The sequence below is a fragment of the Triturus cristatus genome, chromosome 10 (genome assembly GCF_964204655.1).
Source record: "Triturus cristatus chromosome 10, aTriCri1.1, whole genome shotgun sequence".
In the NCBI taxonomy this organism is placed as follows: Eukaryota; Metazoa; Chordata; class Amphibia; order Caudata; family Salamandridae; genus Triturus; species Triturus cristatus.
In genome coordinates, this window is record NC_140593.1 from 536,632,924 (window position 1) to 536,647,868 (window position 14,945).

The window sequence follows — 14,945 nt, forward strand, 5'->3', positions numbered from 1 at the left end:
TTTGTCATAAGTGACAAAGAAATGGTTAGAATAATAAAATAGTGGCATGGTAAGGGTTAAAAGAACGGTAAAAATAGCTTGAGGAACCAGTGGTTGTGGAGGAAAAATTGTTCTGTAACAGGAAGAGAGAAAATGTATATATACATGGGTAATGTGGCAATGTACAGTGGAGCTAACTGGCCTAAGGTCAGAATGTGGCATGGATTCCAATGTGGAATCAGAAGGGCTATCGTGGGGTTCTGGAAGTGGGTAGTTGGAGAAGAGCGGTTGATGGATGAGGTGCCAATAAACCTACTTGCCTATTCTTTTGTCCTGCCTTCTGCTTATTTGTATTCACAAGGACACCACATTTATTTGGCGACGAGGATGGGATAGTAAGAGTAGGAGCGGTACCTGTTGTGGCTAGAGTAAGGGGATTTCCGTTGAATGAACAAGCTGGCGTTCAGAAAGAGATAGATAAATTGATGAAGGCAGGCATAATTGTACCAGTTGAAGCTACAGAATGGTTGGCTCCGATAGTCGTGGCCAAGAAGGCTACTGGCGAAATTCGCCTTTGCATTGACTTGAGGGCTTTGAACAAAGAGGTCATAGTAGATAAGTTTCCCTTACCGAACATCGATGAGATGGTTGGTACGTTGGGTGGTGCGAAATACTTTTCAACTCTTGATTTGGCCTCAGCTTATCATCAAGTTGAGTTAGATGACTTCTCCCAGGATCTCACTGCTTTTGTTACCCCCATGGGTACTTTTAAATTTTGTAGAATGCCGTTCGGGCTTGTCTCGGCGGCTTCTGTGTTTCAACGAATAATGTCGCACATTCTCAGGGGTCTTGTTGGAGTTAAATGCTATCAAGATGATCTTTTGATTTTTGGGAACACCTTACAAGAGCATGATAGTCGGGTTTTTGCCGTCCTGCAACGTTTAAGGGAAGCGGGTCTTACTCTTAGGAAGGATAAGTGTAAATTTGGGTTGCAGGAGGTAAATTATCTTGGACATTGTATAACTGGACATGGGGTTTTTCCCAAGAAGGAATTGGTGGAATCCATCATGAATGTTTCGGTACCGGTCAACAAGGAAGAATTGCTTTCTTTTCTTGGTATGGTAGAGTTTTACAGTAAATTTATCCCTGGCTATGCAAGTAAAACTCATTGTTTGAGGAAATTGACTGTAAAAAATGTGGTGTTTTTGTGGTCAAGTGAGTGTGAGGAGGAGTTTGTCTTGATCAAAAAGGAGTTGAGTAAAGCGCCAGCCCTTCATGCGTTTGTGCCTAGCGATCCGACGGTTATCATGACAGATGCTAGTGAAAAAGGATTGGGGGCGGTGCTGCTTCAGAAGAAGAATGGAGTGGATTGTTTGATCGCTTGTGCTTCGAGGTGTCTAAGAGGGTCTGAAAGGGGTTATTCGGTTATAGAGAAGGAGTCTTTAGCCATATTTTGGGCTTTAAGGAAGTTTAAAAATCTGGTGTGGGGTGTGAAGGTTAGTGTTTTGTCGGACCATAAGCCCTTGAAGGAGGTGCTTTCTAAGAAAGGTCTTGACTCCATTTCTTCTAGAATAAGGAAATGGATCATTTCTTTACAGGAATTTAATTTTGAGGTTGATTACATTCCGGGTGTGGTAAATAGATCTGCGGACTGTCTTTCTAGGTTGGTTGATCTCAAAGAAAGCAATGAGGAGGATGGTAAGGATGATAATGAGGTGGTTAATGTGTGTGAAATCACAGATGGTACTGTTACCCAAGAGGATTGGATTTCAGAAATCAATAAGGATGATGAAATTACAAGAGTGATGGTGATGTTGGGGGAAGGTAAACAGTTGGAGAAACCCTGGAGATTAGTTTCTGATGAGCTTTCTGTGGTGGACGGCATACTTTCAAGGGGCACGAGGTTGGTTCCTCCGGTGGGTATTCGAGAGAAGTTGCTCAATTTTGCTCATATTGGTCATCTTGGGATTGTCAAGACCAAGGAACTGCTGAGGTTGCAGTTTTGGTGGCCTGGCATGGATATGGAGATAGAGAGGTTGGTTCGAGAGTGTCCTGAATGCTGTGCTAGTGACAAGATTTTGAAGATTAAACAAACTCCAATGGTGTGCAGGAAGTTACCTGATCATCCTTGGGATGAGGTTTCGATTGACATTGTTGGTCCTTTGCATGGGGTATGTGATACTCCATATTTAATAGTGGTTCTGGATTTATACTCCAGGTTGATAGAGGTAGGTGCTGTTAGGGATGTGTCTACGATGTGTGTCATCAGGTTCTTGCAGGAAATTTTCAAGAGAGAGGGTTTTCCTAACAGCATTCTTTCGGACAACGGACCACAATTTACCTCTAGTGAGTTCAAGGATTTTATGGTGAGGTGTGGTATTCAACATAAAAGGTGTGCCATATATCATCCTGAAGCTAATGGTGCAATAGAAAGGGTCAACAAGACTCTTAAGGAGAGTATTCAGTTGGCAAGAGCCAGTGGGTTGAATTGGAAGGAATCACTTCAAGACAGAATTTTGGCTCACCGAGTGTCTCCTCATTCAACTACCGGGAGGGCTCCTTTTGAATTATTTAAAGGAAGGATACCTAATACTTTGTTGTGTCCTGGTTGGATGAAGTTAAACAAGGGTTTTGTTGATAATCAGGTAGGGAGGTGGAGGGATAGAGAGATAGAGAAGCAGGCTTTGAGGAAACTTTATGTTGATGGTAAGAAAGGTGCCCAATTTCAGGTGGTGAAGGTTGGAGATATGGTTAAGATAAGAGCTCCTGTGGGATGTCAACCTTGGTCAAAATTTACCAATGTAAGATCTGTGATTAAAGTGTTTAATAACGCTGTAAAAACAAGTGATGGGAGGATTTGGAACAAGAGTCGCGTTGTAGTGGTCAATCCTGTTGCTTCTGTTGGTCAGGCGGATAGCAACAGGTTAGTCTCTGGTTCTGGGTCCTCTGGTCTCTTGTCCTCTGGTTCTAATCAGTCTGGGGTCTTGAGGGGCATCCGGGAAAGAAGTCAAAGGGTGCGTAGACTTCCTGTTTACATGAAGGACTATGTTAGGTTATAGGTTGGTCATGCTAGAGTGTGTGGGGTTCATTTGTGCTTCGCCATGTCACATGTTTATTTTACTGTGATGCCTTTCTGTTCATTTTAGTAGTATGTTACAGGGCAGCTTATGTTTCTTTGTCCTGATGCTGTATGATGATTTTCTTGTTTTATGATTATTTGCAATTCTGTTATTATTATTGTTGAGGGGGAAGATGTGTGGCAATGTACAGTGGAGCTAACTGGCCTAAGGTCAGAATGTGGCATGGATTCCAATGTGGAATCAGAAGGGCTATCGTGGGGTTCTGGAAGTGGGTAGTTGGAGAAGAGCGGTTGATGGATGAGGTGCCAATAAACCTACTTGCCTATTCTTTTGTCCTGCCTTCTGCTTATTTGTATTCACAAGGACACCACAGGTAATAATACACATCTCTGTAGGTTGGCATCCTTAAATACAGACTGAGCTTTATGTAACAAGAGTGCAGCCATATTAGAGCACAGGCACTTGCTCGTGTTGTTTTTGTTCCAGTTTGGTAAGACATATTTTGGCATCCCTGCCTAGAGAGGACATTCTGAGTAGTGCAGTCTGAACAGTATCTGTGCCTGCGCTGGTAAAATGATATTTTTTTTTTTATTCTGTAATGATGTTGAGCGAATAGTACCCTTGATTGCACCAGTGAAATTATATTTTTTCTTAGATGATATTGATCTTATTGACCACGTTCGTTTAACATTTTCAACCTGTAAATCAAAACTCTTGTCTGTGTACTTCACAAGTAAGTATAGAAACAAAATAGAGACGCAGTTGGGTAGTTTAGGAGGATACCATTGGAGGCGTCACAGACATTTGTAATTTAATGAAGGGGAAAAGATGGATTTTTAACATTTAACAGGAAGAGAGAACATTAATTTGAGTACTTAATTGACCATGAAGAGTTCCAGGGACCTTTTGTGCTGCAGCGAACATTTTTTTTAGTTTAAGACCTTCCTGCTCTATAGCTCTCTAGCCTAATTGCTTTAATTTCTGATCAGGATGCAAAGATAGAGAAGCCAAGCAACGGTGCTTGTCACTCTATGCTTATAACAAGGATCTGCTCTTCCAGCTTGACCTCTCTGCTTGTGTTTAGAGGTACAATCCACATGTTTCGCTACATTGACAATTAACTCGTACTTAATTGTATTAAAGTCACCACAGGTTTAGTAGGTTGTTCTTTTTCTTCCACCTTTACTTAACACTTCTGTCTATTCCTTCAGAAAGTGAACACTGTCTATTGTTTTGAGTTGGTCTGCCATTTTCTAATAGCTGTATGCTTTGGGCAGTTTAAGATACAGCTATAACTTTGTACTCTAGCACTGACTTGTCTAATGGTTTAGTTTGTGTTCTTTTTCAAGCTCAGGTCAAAAGAAAAAACAGACATTTATTTTGGTGTTTCCGCACTATTCTCTGTGTTTCCTTATTTTATCTCAGCAAAGGATACGGTGAAAGATCAGTAGTAATTCACTTTGATAATAATCTAGTTGGAAAGTAGTGGCTTTTCTTTCTTATTAATTGCATGAATCTAGGTACCAGGATAACTATCCTGAGTTGGTTTTAGTTGTAACCAAAGGTCCTATACTTTTGAATGCAAGGAGGGATGTATGTAATTGTACTTTTGATAATTTTAATTTCTCTGTACTATTCCCAGGAAACAATTTCTTCAATAAAGCAGTCTGTTTTACAAGAAACACCTCCCAAAGCAGCATTTCATCAGTACAGCAACAACATCTCTACTCTGGATGTACATTGTCTGCCTCAGCTGCACGAAAAGGTTCCTCCATCCTCCTCCCCACCCATCACCTTCCCACCTGCTGGGTTTGAAACAACCAAAGTTGAAGTTAAACCTGATGAACTGAAAGTGACAGTAAAGCTGAAGCCGAAGATGAAAGCAGTTCATAGTGGGTTTGATGATTTGCGACCACCAAGCAAAAAATGGAAAGGAATGAAGTGGAAGAAATGGAATATTCAGATTGTAATCCCTAAAGGGATATTTAAAACACAGTGTGAAGGTGAACTAGATGAATTTATTAAGAAACTTGGCACATCCCTGAAACCTGACCCCCTGCCGAGAGACTATCGAAAATGTTGCTTCTGTCATACAGAAGGTGATGGACATACAAACGGACCAGCAAGACTTCTTAACCTTGACCTCGATGTTTGGGTCCATTTGAACTGTGCTCTATGGTCTACTGAAGTCTATGAGACACAGGCTGGTGCCTTAATAAATGTAGAACTGGCATTGCGCAGAGGAATGCAAATGAAATGTGTACTCTGTCACAAAATGGGTGCCACTAGTGGCTGTCACAGGTTACGGTGTACCAACATTTATCACTTTACCTGTGCCAATAAAGCACAATGCATGTTCTTTAAAGATAAAACTATGCTTTGCCCCATGCACAAGCCAAAGGGAGCTCATGAGCAAGAACTTAATTATTTTGCAGTCTTTCGGCGAGTTTATGTTCAGCGAGACGAAGTACGGCAGATTGCAAGTATAGTACAACGTGGAGAACGGGACCATACTTTCCGTGTTGGAAGTTTAATCTTCCACACCATTGGCCAGTTAATGCCGCAACAGATGCATGCTTTCCACTCCTCAACAGCCCTCTTTCCAGTTGGTTACGAAGCCAGTCGACTATACTGGAGCATGCGCTATGCTAACAGGCGCTGTCGATACTTGTGTTGTATTGAGGAGAAGGATGGGCTTCCTTGGTTTGTCATCAAAGTTGTTGAACATGGCCATGAAGATCTGGTACTTAGCGACGCAACACCAAAAGGTAGGGGAAATATTTGTAATCTACGTGATAATCCGAAATCAAAATGCCTAACTTTTAATGTTTCTTGGAAGATACGTTTTACAGTTTAAATGCAGATCTTGTCCTTGTTATCAAATTGGGATCGCTTCATCCTGCCATATTTTTTCAGTTTGATGTCTTAAAGTACTCTTGTGTCAAATTGATGGATACATTAACTGTAGGTAGGTGCTAATTTCCTGGAAGCCTGATGTGACCTTCTCAGTAACCTGCATTTAAACTAAAATCACCAGGTAATGATTGTTTTTTTAATCATGATTTGTATGTGTAGCAGAAAGTAGATCATTTGTTCTCTTGCTATGGATAAGCTGAAATAGTGGATATGATATATCAAGTGGCTGTGACTTTGTTGCACATTTTTGTGGCAAACTGTGAAACACCGTCTTCATAAATACAGTGAAATTACCTATTGCCTCAAATAATAGTTATTTTCTCATTTAAAGTTAAATACTGTTTTCCTACTCAGAATTTTTTTTTCTTTTTTTTGCGCTACAGTTTATTCTCTATTGGGATAACAACATGTAGCTGTAGAGGGGTAGCATTAAATGGCAAATCACTATTGTTGATGCGGTTGGACATCTGGATAAGCCTCAAAAGTTTCAGACTGAATATGAAACAGTTACGGGCTGTTAGGAACACACAAAGGAAAGAAATCGGCAGATTTTTCTAGTATTTCAACCCATATTTAGTCTTAGTTGTATCTTAGAAGATCTCTAAGGTAGTCCACACAAGGAACAAAACTCCTTTTATACAGTGTACGTCTCCCTTGTTTCTCTCTGTGGAATGTGTCCCCTATAAACATGCTGAATAGGTGTCTTGCAGGTAATAACTTGTCAATGTGCAATATAAAGCAGTCTCACGTCAGTAAATTATATAAAACAGTTTTTTTAACCAAATTTATTCAACCTATAATAGATTGTTGCAAATATGTAAACCTTCCTTTTTTGAAAGCACTATTCAATATTTTTATCTGATCAGCACAATTAAGATCAGTAGTTACACAGCTTTGGAAAGCAGAGCTTCCCCTCTTTCAAATATGTGCATTTGGCTTCTTTTTATATGTGCCTAAAGGAACATTATGGAAAAGTAACTTGTTCCTTCCCTGGATTCTGGGAGGGCCTCGGAGGGACACTCTACCTGAGTTGTTATTCTTACATAGTCTAATGTCCCCACTGTCACTGGTACTTTATGTCGCTTTATATTTTTTGAGTCTTGGCAAAATCTTAAACAGTTTGAAAGTGTTCTATACTGGGATTGCCTCTTCCAGTTATGATGTACCCCAAAAAGTCACTGAGTTCTGGAGCCCATATTAAAGATTAAGATCCGTGCTGTGAATAATTTTATCTTGGTCTTGTAATTTTCAGCTTCCACTGAGTTGTTGCTTGTCATAATGCTTACCCTCCTGGCTCCATCCAGTTAGGTTACGCCTCTTTTAGCCACAGTGCTGCTCACTGCTTTCCAATTGGCAGTTTACCAGCAACTGAAAGGATTCTAGTCCCATTTACTCCTCTCCCTCTGTCTCTGTTAGGTGAGCTTCTAGCTGGCATTCAGAAAAAATAGTTCTTTCGTTTAAAAGGTTGTTCATGCAAGTTCGAGGCTGAATTACAATATCAGACACACATTTGATTATTTTGGAATAGTTTGCACATGTTGATTTTCTTTAGAAGTATGCCTGTAAAACAACATTTAGAATAAAGTCTTTCTAATAAGGAATTCTCCTTTGAGTTGTAAGTAACTCTGTATGCCTTCTTGTATCCGGTGAATGGTATTACTAGGTGTTTGGGATAAAATCCTGGAACCTGTTGCTCGCTGTAGGAAGGACACTGAAATTCTGCGGCTGTTTCCGATGTACTTGAAAGGGGAAGACCTGTTTGGTTTAACAGTCTCTGCTGTGGCAAGAATAGCTGAATCTGTAAGTAATCCCCTGCTTCACTACTGATATTTATACTTTGTGTAACATGATTGATTGCAGAAGGGTTTATTTGTTCTATTTGTGGTGGGAACAGAACCATGTCCAGCATCAGTCATGGCTCTTAATGTAAATTATTATAATGTGATGTTTCAGAGATTTGTAGAATACACTTTAAAACGCATTTATGGCATCAGAAATGTAGTTACTCAAAGTACGTATTTTTTTTGTGCTTTTTTATTTTTTATTTTTTTAGAACTAAGTGACATAATTAGATATCGCCTAATAACTTGATGGTAGAGTTTTGAGACAGCATTGAGAGAACTTGTCTTGCAGCAGGCCATAGTCATGTGAGGAGGCAGCTTTCATCCATGGAACGCCGCAAGCTTGTCTGGTGCAAAACTATTAAGGACAGTAGTCATTTGTTATAGCAAGTTACTCATGTTTTCTTAGTTGAATAGGAGGACCACGTTAGTTTGAAAATAAAGTTTGGTTTACTTTAAACAAGCTAATTTTCTTGATTACCTCACTAACAACACTAGATGGCCTTGCCTGTCCTTGTTCTGTAAATCATTGGCAGTAGCTTTCATAATCAAGCAGCTTGCACTGCAAAGGCACAGCTAATTTACCTCCATTTAGAATGCTAAAAGTGACCCTCAACACGCTTGCTTTCATTTCACAAAACTTGGGGGTTGAGTATATTATGAGCGTAGTAGGTTACTAGAGAGAAAAATTGTTACTGATCAGTTGTAGAATAGACACTATAACATCTAAACTAATTGTCACAGTAATACTTTTTGGCAACTAAACTTAATTGTGGTATATTTAGGTAGACAGCGTTGTATTTTATGTTCATTGCAAAACGTTTACATTTCCATAAAAAGCTTAACCATATGTATGTGGCAATAAAAAAACTCATGGTTTCAAATGGTTATAGCTTCATTTTATTTTATGTAGTTTCTTTTCTGAACGTTGGGGATCTTATTGAGTGTATAGAATAAGTCAATCCCTAGTTTTCAGAAACCAGGGAAAGCTTCAGGGGGATATTTTTATAGAATGTTTATCGACAGTATCCCAGTGCTGCTGATTAACAGGGGTGTGTGGTGTAATTGGAGTAAACATCCATTTTCTCCGATCTCAGATGGCTGCTAAGTAGTTTATTAGTAATGTACCCATTTTTCATGTTGCAAGTATTTTCAGATTTATCTGTAAAAATCGGTCCATTGCTTTGTCACCTTTCGTCCCTCTTTCATACAAATATTAAGAATATATGCTTTGCATTGTGGTTTCTTTCGACATTTGAGGCTCTTGGTGGGAGTACTAACTCCTAACTTTGTCAGTGTGTGTGTGCTGATGTCCGTGTTAATACTGACAAATAGGTTAGTGGATATCTGATTGAACTGTGTGAATATGTGTATAACTGTTATGAGAATGAGATACAGGTTCATGTTTTCCTTTTCTAGTCAATGAAGTCAAGTCTTTGTAGCTTAAGAGTGTACTCATTAGAAATTCTGATCTAGTCAGACTGTTCAATAAATAACATACCCACAAGTTTTAATGGCTACAATGAACTCTTATTCCTGCAAAATAAAAATCAAGCATGAGGTTACAGCGATAATTTTCAAATATATGCTGAGTGCCCATGCATACAGTTTAGTCCATTTGGCAAGTGTGCACCTTTAAACAGCAGGAATACACAGTGACAGCGTACATCGGAACACAAACAAAAAAGTGCAACTTGATATTTTTAAAAAGGCACAGGTGAAAAATCAATTTTACAACTATGCAAGAAGCATCTGACTTTATGTTAATATATCTGTGCATTTTGTAATGCTTTCTACCGGATTAACACCTAAATCTAATTTCTTAGCTTCCAGGGGTAGAAGCCTGTGAAAACTACACTTTTCGGTATGGCCGCAATCCATTAATGGAGCTTCCTCTTTCCATCAACCCCACGGGCTGTACTCGCTCTGAGCCGAAAATGAGTAGCCATGTCAAGAGGTTTGTGTTAAGGTATTTTCTTTTAATTTTAAATTATGAAACACAAGTTTTTTATAGGTGACTAAGTTCCATGTTTGTGTTTTTGTCTGCTGCTTACAAACCCTGCTGTCTTTCGTAATGTATGTGTGTCTTGTTAAAATAAAAATGTCCATATATTTATGTGTAGGCAAAGATTATATTCTGTTTATGATCTATTCAGAGACAACTTCAGTTTGTTTTTATCTTTTGTTTTATGTGCGTATCTCTCAATGTTTAGGCCTCACACCTTAAACAGCACCAGCACATCTAAGTCGTTTCAGAGCACAGTAACAGGAGAGTTAAATGCGCCTTACAGTAAGCAGTTTGTCCATTCGAAGTCCTCTCAATATCGTAAAATGAAGACAGAGTGGAAGTCTAACGTATACCTGGCTCGCTCTCATATTCAGGTCAGTCTTTATATGTGTTTTTCATGATAATGAAAGTGCTGTGTTTTAAATATTTTTTACATAACATTTTGAAAAATGCCATCCACATCCCTGTGGGAGAAGGGTATTGAGACATTGCCGCACTGATTTTGCATTCACCTACATTTGTAATGATTTCAGCTATAAACTAGAGTATCTTGATTTGCATAATGTTGAATTAATAAATATTAACTAATCCGTTTTAAGCAGTTTAATAAAGCAAGTTGTGTATACACATATCTTCTCACTCTTAAGATGTTGTACAGAATACTTAGTTATTGGTATAAATAAGCTCCTGTCTAGACTAGCCTAGACCCTCTCTAACTCTCCCCAAAAGCTGCACATTTTCTTTTGACTGCTGAAAAAGATCATTGATAGTTTTCACTCTTTCACTGTAGTCTCAGCAAGTCCAGACTGATGTTAAAGGTTGGTATCTTAATCGAGCATATATTTGAAGACTTACACAAAGGAATATTTTTTTTTTTTTTTTTTTTTTTTTTTTAAAAACCTTTATTCGTGCATCTTAAAAGAACAAATACGGGCCTACAACCGTCAGGCCGGCCACGATACAGTAAAGCACTGATACCCACATTACAGCCCCCGTGCATCAACGGTCAGGATTAACAACAGGTTATGAGTCACATACTGGAGATATCTTTGAAACCCGGGGAAGGAGAAGTGAAGGTTAATTTTAAGTTTTTTGATAATTTTATCAGAGAAAAAAGTCAATGAAGGATAAGAGCAAAGTAGATTCGAGTCCGCAAGATAGCTTCACCACACGGGCGAGCAGCAACATCAGTAAGAACAACAATGGGAGTAAAATCTCAATCAGTGAGGCGGTGCAGAGATATATCAGGATAGTCACATGAGCAAGTACGCGCCCCTCCAGAGCCGCCCCCACTCGATCCACCCCACACCCGGACCCCGAATCGAAGAAAGTAGAGCACAGAGACATAAAAGAAGAAAGGCCCATAGAACTAATTGAGAACAGAGTATTACCCCCCCACCCTACACCAATGCGGAGGCTACGGCCTACCCCCCCCCAGCATAGTGCCTGTCGCCCAAGGAACCCGAAATATAGAGAAGAGAGAAAGTAGGAACAGAGTAAAGAAGGGAAGAAAACAGAAAAGAAGGTGGGGAGGAGCCCACTAGACACCAGAGCGCCCCGAACCATCAGCCAGTTATGGCCCCCACACACTGAGAGCCCTCTACGCCAAAAACGGCATGCAAAGATACCATGGCACCACAGTTTAAGCAAGGGATACAAGTCGCGACAAGTGCGCGCAAAACATACATACAGTCCCAGTCCCAGGCCAGCCCGTCCATAAACCATAGCGATAGAAGTCAGACTAGCCCTGGCCCGATCGCGGGCTTGGGATTAAACCAGCTCCTGCGTGAAGGCCCCGTGTCCCGAGCAGACAAAGACAAGATGGCCGCTTGTGAGAGGATGGGGAAGTAGGATCACGAAATGGCCGCCGACCATCGATTGAGGTCCCTTGTTGCACCACATAAAATCCAAACCTGGCAAGTAAGGTACAGGAGTTCCACAAAAAGGCAGCAGTGGGCCACCGCGGACGGTCCCTCGAAGCCGTTAAGTATCGCTCAGCAGGATAGCCTCGCGGACGCGATGAGGCAGGGAACAATGAAGCAGGCAGCCATGACCAGGGGGACAAAGTATCCGCAGTTGAGGTGGAGAGCGGTGGACCCTGGGCGCCGGGAGCGCTAGATGAAGGCACCAGTGTAGCACAATCATACACCGCCGCTGCGTCCCCGCAAGAGGACAAGAGCACCGGAGGACCCACGCCCTGTGGATGACAAACAGTGCGCTCACGGCCCGCAGCCGACAGTATGGGGTCAAACCTCTCACTCAGCGCCTGCAGGCCAGCGCACATCTGTAGTTGAAAGTCCCGCAGGACAGCCAGAACGGAGCCGCATGTCAGCGGAAGCTGGGCCCCAACATCGGCAGCAATCCGGGACGGCACTGTGGAGCTGGTGTCCGGAAGAGGGAGGGCGAAGTGGGCAGCGGGCGAGACCGGAGTATCACCCCCCAGCCGCGAGCAGGCACTCAACGCCATGTTTTGCCGCTATACGGTGCAATGGCCAGGGGGGGGGGGTCGTGGCAAGTGGTCAATTCCCCTCAGGTCTACGCCGCAACAGGAAAGGCCGACAGTCGCTTATCTTCTCGCCGGTCCCCCTCGCCGCTGGCTAGGCAATAGGCAAAGGGGGCAGCAGCCCCCCACAGCTCGGTCCTCAGAGCGGGGCAGGAGACTCACCGCACCGGGGCCCACCCCACCGCTCCAGCCCGTCAGGCACAGGGTGCAGAAGGTGTCCGGCCGTCTCTCCCCGGGCTCATCCGGCAACGATCCATGGTGCGAGGCGAGATCGGGACCGCGGGGCTCAGGTTAGCGCTAGCTGATCCGGTAACTGCGGAGCTTCCAGGAGGCCGGCAAAGGCCGTAAGGGCGCAGGGTTTCAGTGCCGAGGACAAAAGCACCCAGAACTCGGGCATCCGGGCGGGTTGAGACTCCGGGAAAGCAGCAGCGCGGTCAGCGCGTCTTCGCACACGGTGCACCTCGAGAATCGGCGAGGATGGGCATCAGGATAGTAGTCCGAGGCCACGGACCGACGGAGCCGGGCGCTCAAGCGTCTGCTCCGGTCGCCATCTTGGCTCCTCCCCCGAAAATGGGCATTGTTGAGTGGGTTAAAAGAAGGCTAATGCTATGTTGAACCTGGAGGTCACATGCAGTTATTAGCAGCAATCACTTGACTCGTTGACCAAATTACACATGAACATGTGTTGTGTAGACCTAACCGAAGCCACCATCAAGCTCTTGCCCAAAATTATCCTGGGAATGGAGTTAGAATGTTAATCCTACCCAAACTTACAAAGAGAAGAATGGTTCTTTGGTCTGGATGTAGGTATAGTCATACTTCCCATACTCTGTTACAAACTGGAAAAAAAAAAGACACAAAGGAATATTGAAAGGTTGTCTCAAAAGACAAACTTTTGAGTTAACTCTTTCATGGTATACTTTCTAAGTGCAATGGTAGCCAAAAAGCAGTGGAATGTTGTACAGGGATAAAGACAAGCATAAAGTCACTAAGTGAAAGTAGAGGAAGCTGGTTTCTGAACGATTAATGCATTGTGGTGTAGTGTTCTTTAAAGTAGTGTATCTTAAACTCTTTCCTACATTTGAAAAGCATTGGGGTAGAGTTGATGGATATGACGATGTCGTTCCAGATCCTAGGTGCATAATTGGAAAAGGCCCTGCTTTTCTCTGTCACACTTCTTAGTCTGCAATCTAATCGTGTCCTGGCTGTGGGTCTGCTGAGAACCACCAGGGATTGTGAGCTTGTCTGCAAAATAAACGGGGTTGCAAGTTGTGATGGCTTTGTAGATGATACTGCTGATTTGAAGATGATGCTTTTAGCAAGAGGGGCAAATAGAGTTCCATCAGGTTGGGGATGATGTGATCATATTTCTTCATGCAATGGATGAGACTTGCTGCAGCATGTAGAATGACCTTAAGGAATGTCAGGTTGAAGTCTGGGAGGCCATTGAGCAGTACGTTACCACCATCCAGATGCTTGAGTATGAGGGCTTGAACAATAGTTCGGAAGTCACTTTCTGGAAGAAACAGTTTCTTTAGAAGAGAGACCTGGCACCAGGCTGTCTTTGTTTCTTATGGTGAGGTTCGTGTTCAAGCTGAATCCAAGTGATTTGGCATTTAGTAAAATTTGGAGGTTTGAAGCCGTCCATGTCATTGAATGTTTGTCTTTTCCCCCCTCATTTGCCACACTCACTTACGACTGACCACTTGACTCTCCTTTTAGCCATCTGTCCTGCCGCCAAGGAGACCAGGGTTACTCCGGTAAAGGAAGAGGTTTCCGACCTTTGTAATCTAGGCTTTGCCCAACACCGTATCTGATTACCCAGATTTGCTTAATCATTGGACCAGGAGGGAGGGGGGGGGCAGAGTGTCACATGCCTCGAGCTATCTTACCACCAGTCTACTCTTCCCACTTTCTCCTCCTAGCCATGTCACCAAAGGGGCCCACATTTTAGATCTTTTTGCATGTGCACAGCTCATATCCATTTTACGTACATTTGCAGCTGAGCTCAGCCATTCAGTTTTAGTAGGGTGTGAGGTGGATATCCATTGCTTACAAATTTCTCTTCTCCCCAGTAAAATTAAGAAGAATAACAACTTGCAGCTGTGTCCCCGGAGGGCTCTAGGCCCAGATACTTGGCCAAAGATAATCATCTTGCACCTCACCTCCAGGCTGCAGTGGAATATGCTATTTAAAACCTCACCAACTTCTTCCCAAAACAGCTGGAAACTGTGACAGGTCACAAACATTAGAAGATCATCAGCATCGCGCGCCCCACACGTCTCACAGCATACCTCCTTCAACCCTTGCAGCTTAGCCATTCTCCTAGGAGTCCAGAAGGTTTTATGAAGGTAGAACAAATGATTCCTTTTTAAAAAGGAATGCTATACAAAGTACTCATAGATACTTGCCACATATGATGTACCTTGGATCTTGGAAAGTGCTCTCCCCATCTCAGGCAGGCAGAAGTCTCCATCAATGATGTTCAGCATTAACCAATACTATCCTGAAATGCCTTTCTTTCCGTTGTGGCCCATTCACCATTTGATCGCCCAGCTCATTTGGATCAATCTCCTTTCTCTCCTCCCACCTTCCCCCAGACCCCCCACCCCCGTAGC

General features: G+C 42.4%; 1 protein-coding gene across 9 annotated transcripts in view; it reads left to right on the forward strand.

Annotated features, from left to right (window-relative positions):
• The window catches only part of KMT2C (lysine methyltransferase 2C), a 1,736,691-nt gene that overhangs the window by 1,626,336 nt on the left and 95,410 nt on the right, over positions 1-14,945 (forward strand). For 8 of the 9 annotated variants that reach the window (XM_085632007.1, XM_085632012.1, XM_085632004.1 and 5 more), the window contains 4 exons: positions 4,702-5,827; positions 7,639-7,775; positions 9,643-9,785; positions 10,030-10,198. In XM_085632007.1, the coding sequence (XP_085488133.1) occupies positions 4,702-5,827; positions 7,639-7,775; positions 9,643-9,785; positions 10,030-10,198 (1,575 nt within the window). The remainder of the gene's footprint in view (positions 1-4,701; positions 5,828-7,638; positions 7,776-9,642; positions 9,786-10,029; positions 10,199-14,945) is intronic. The other variant, XM_085632008.1, reaches the window with a different exon arrangement.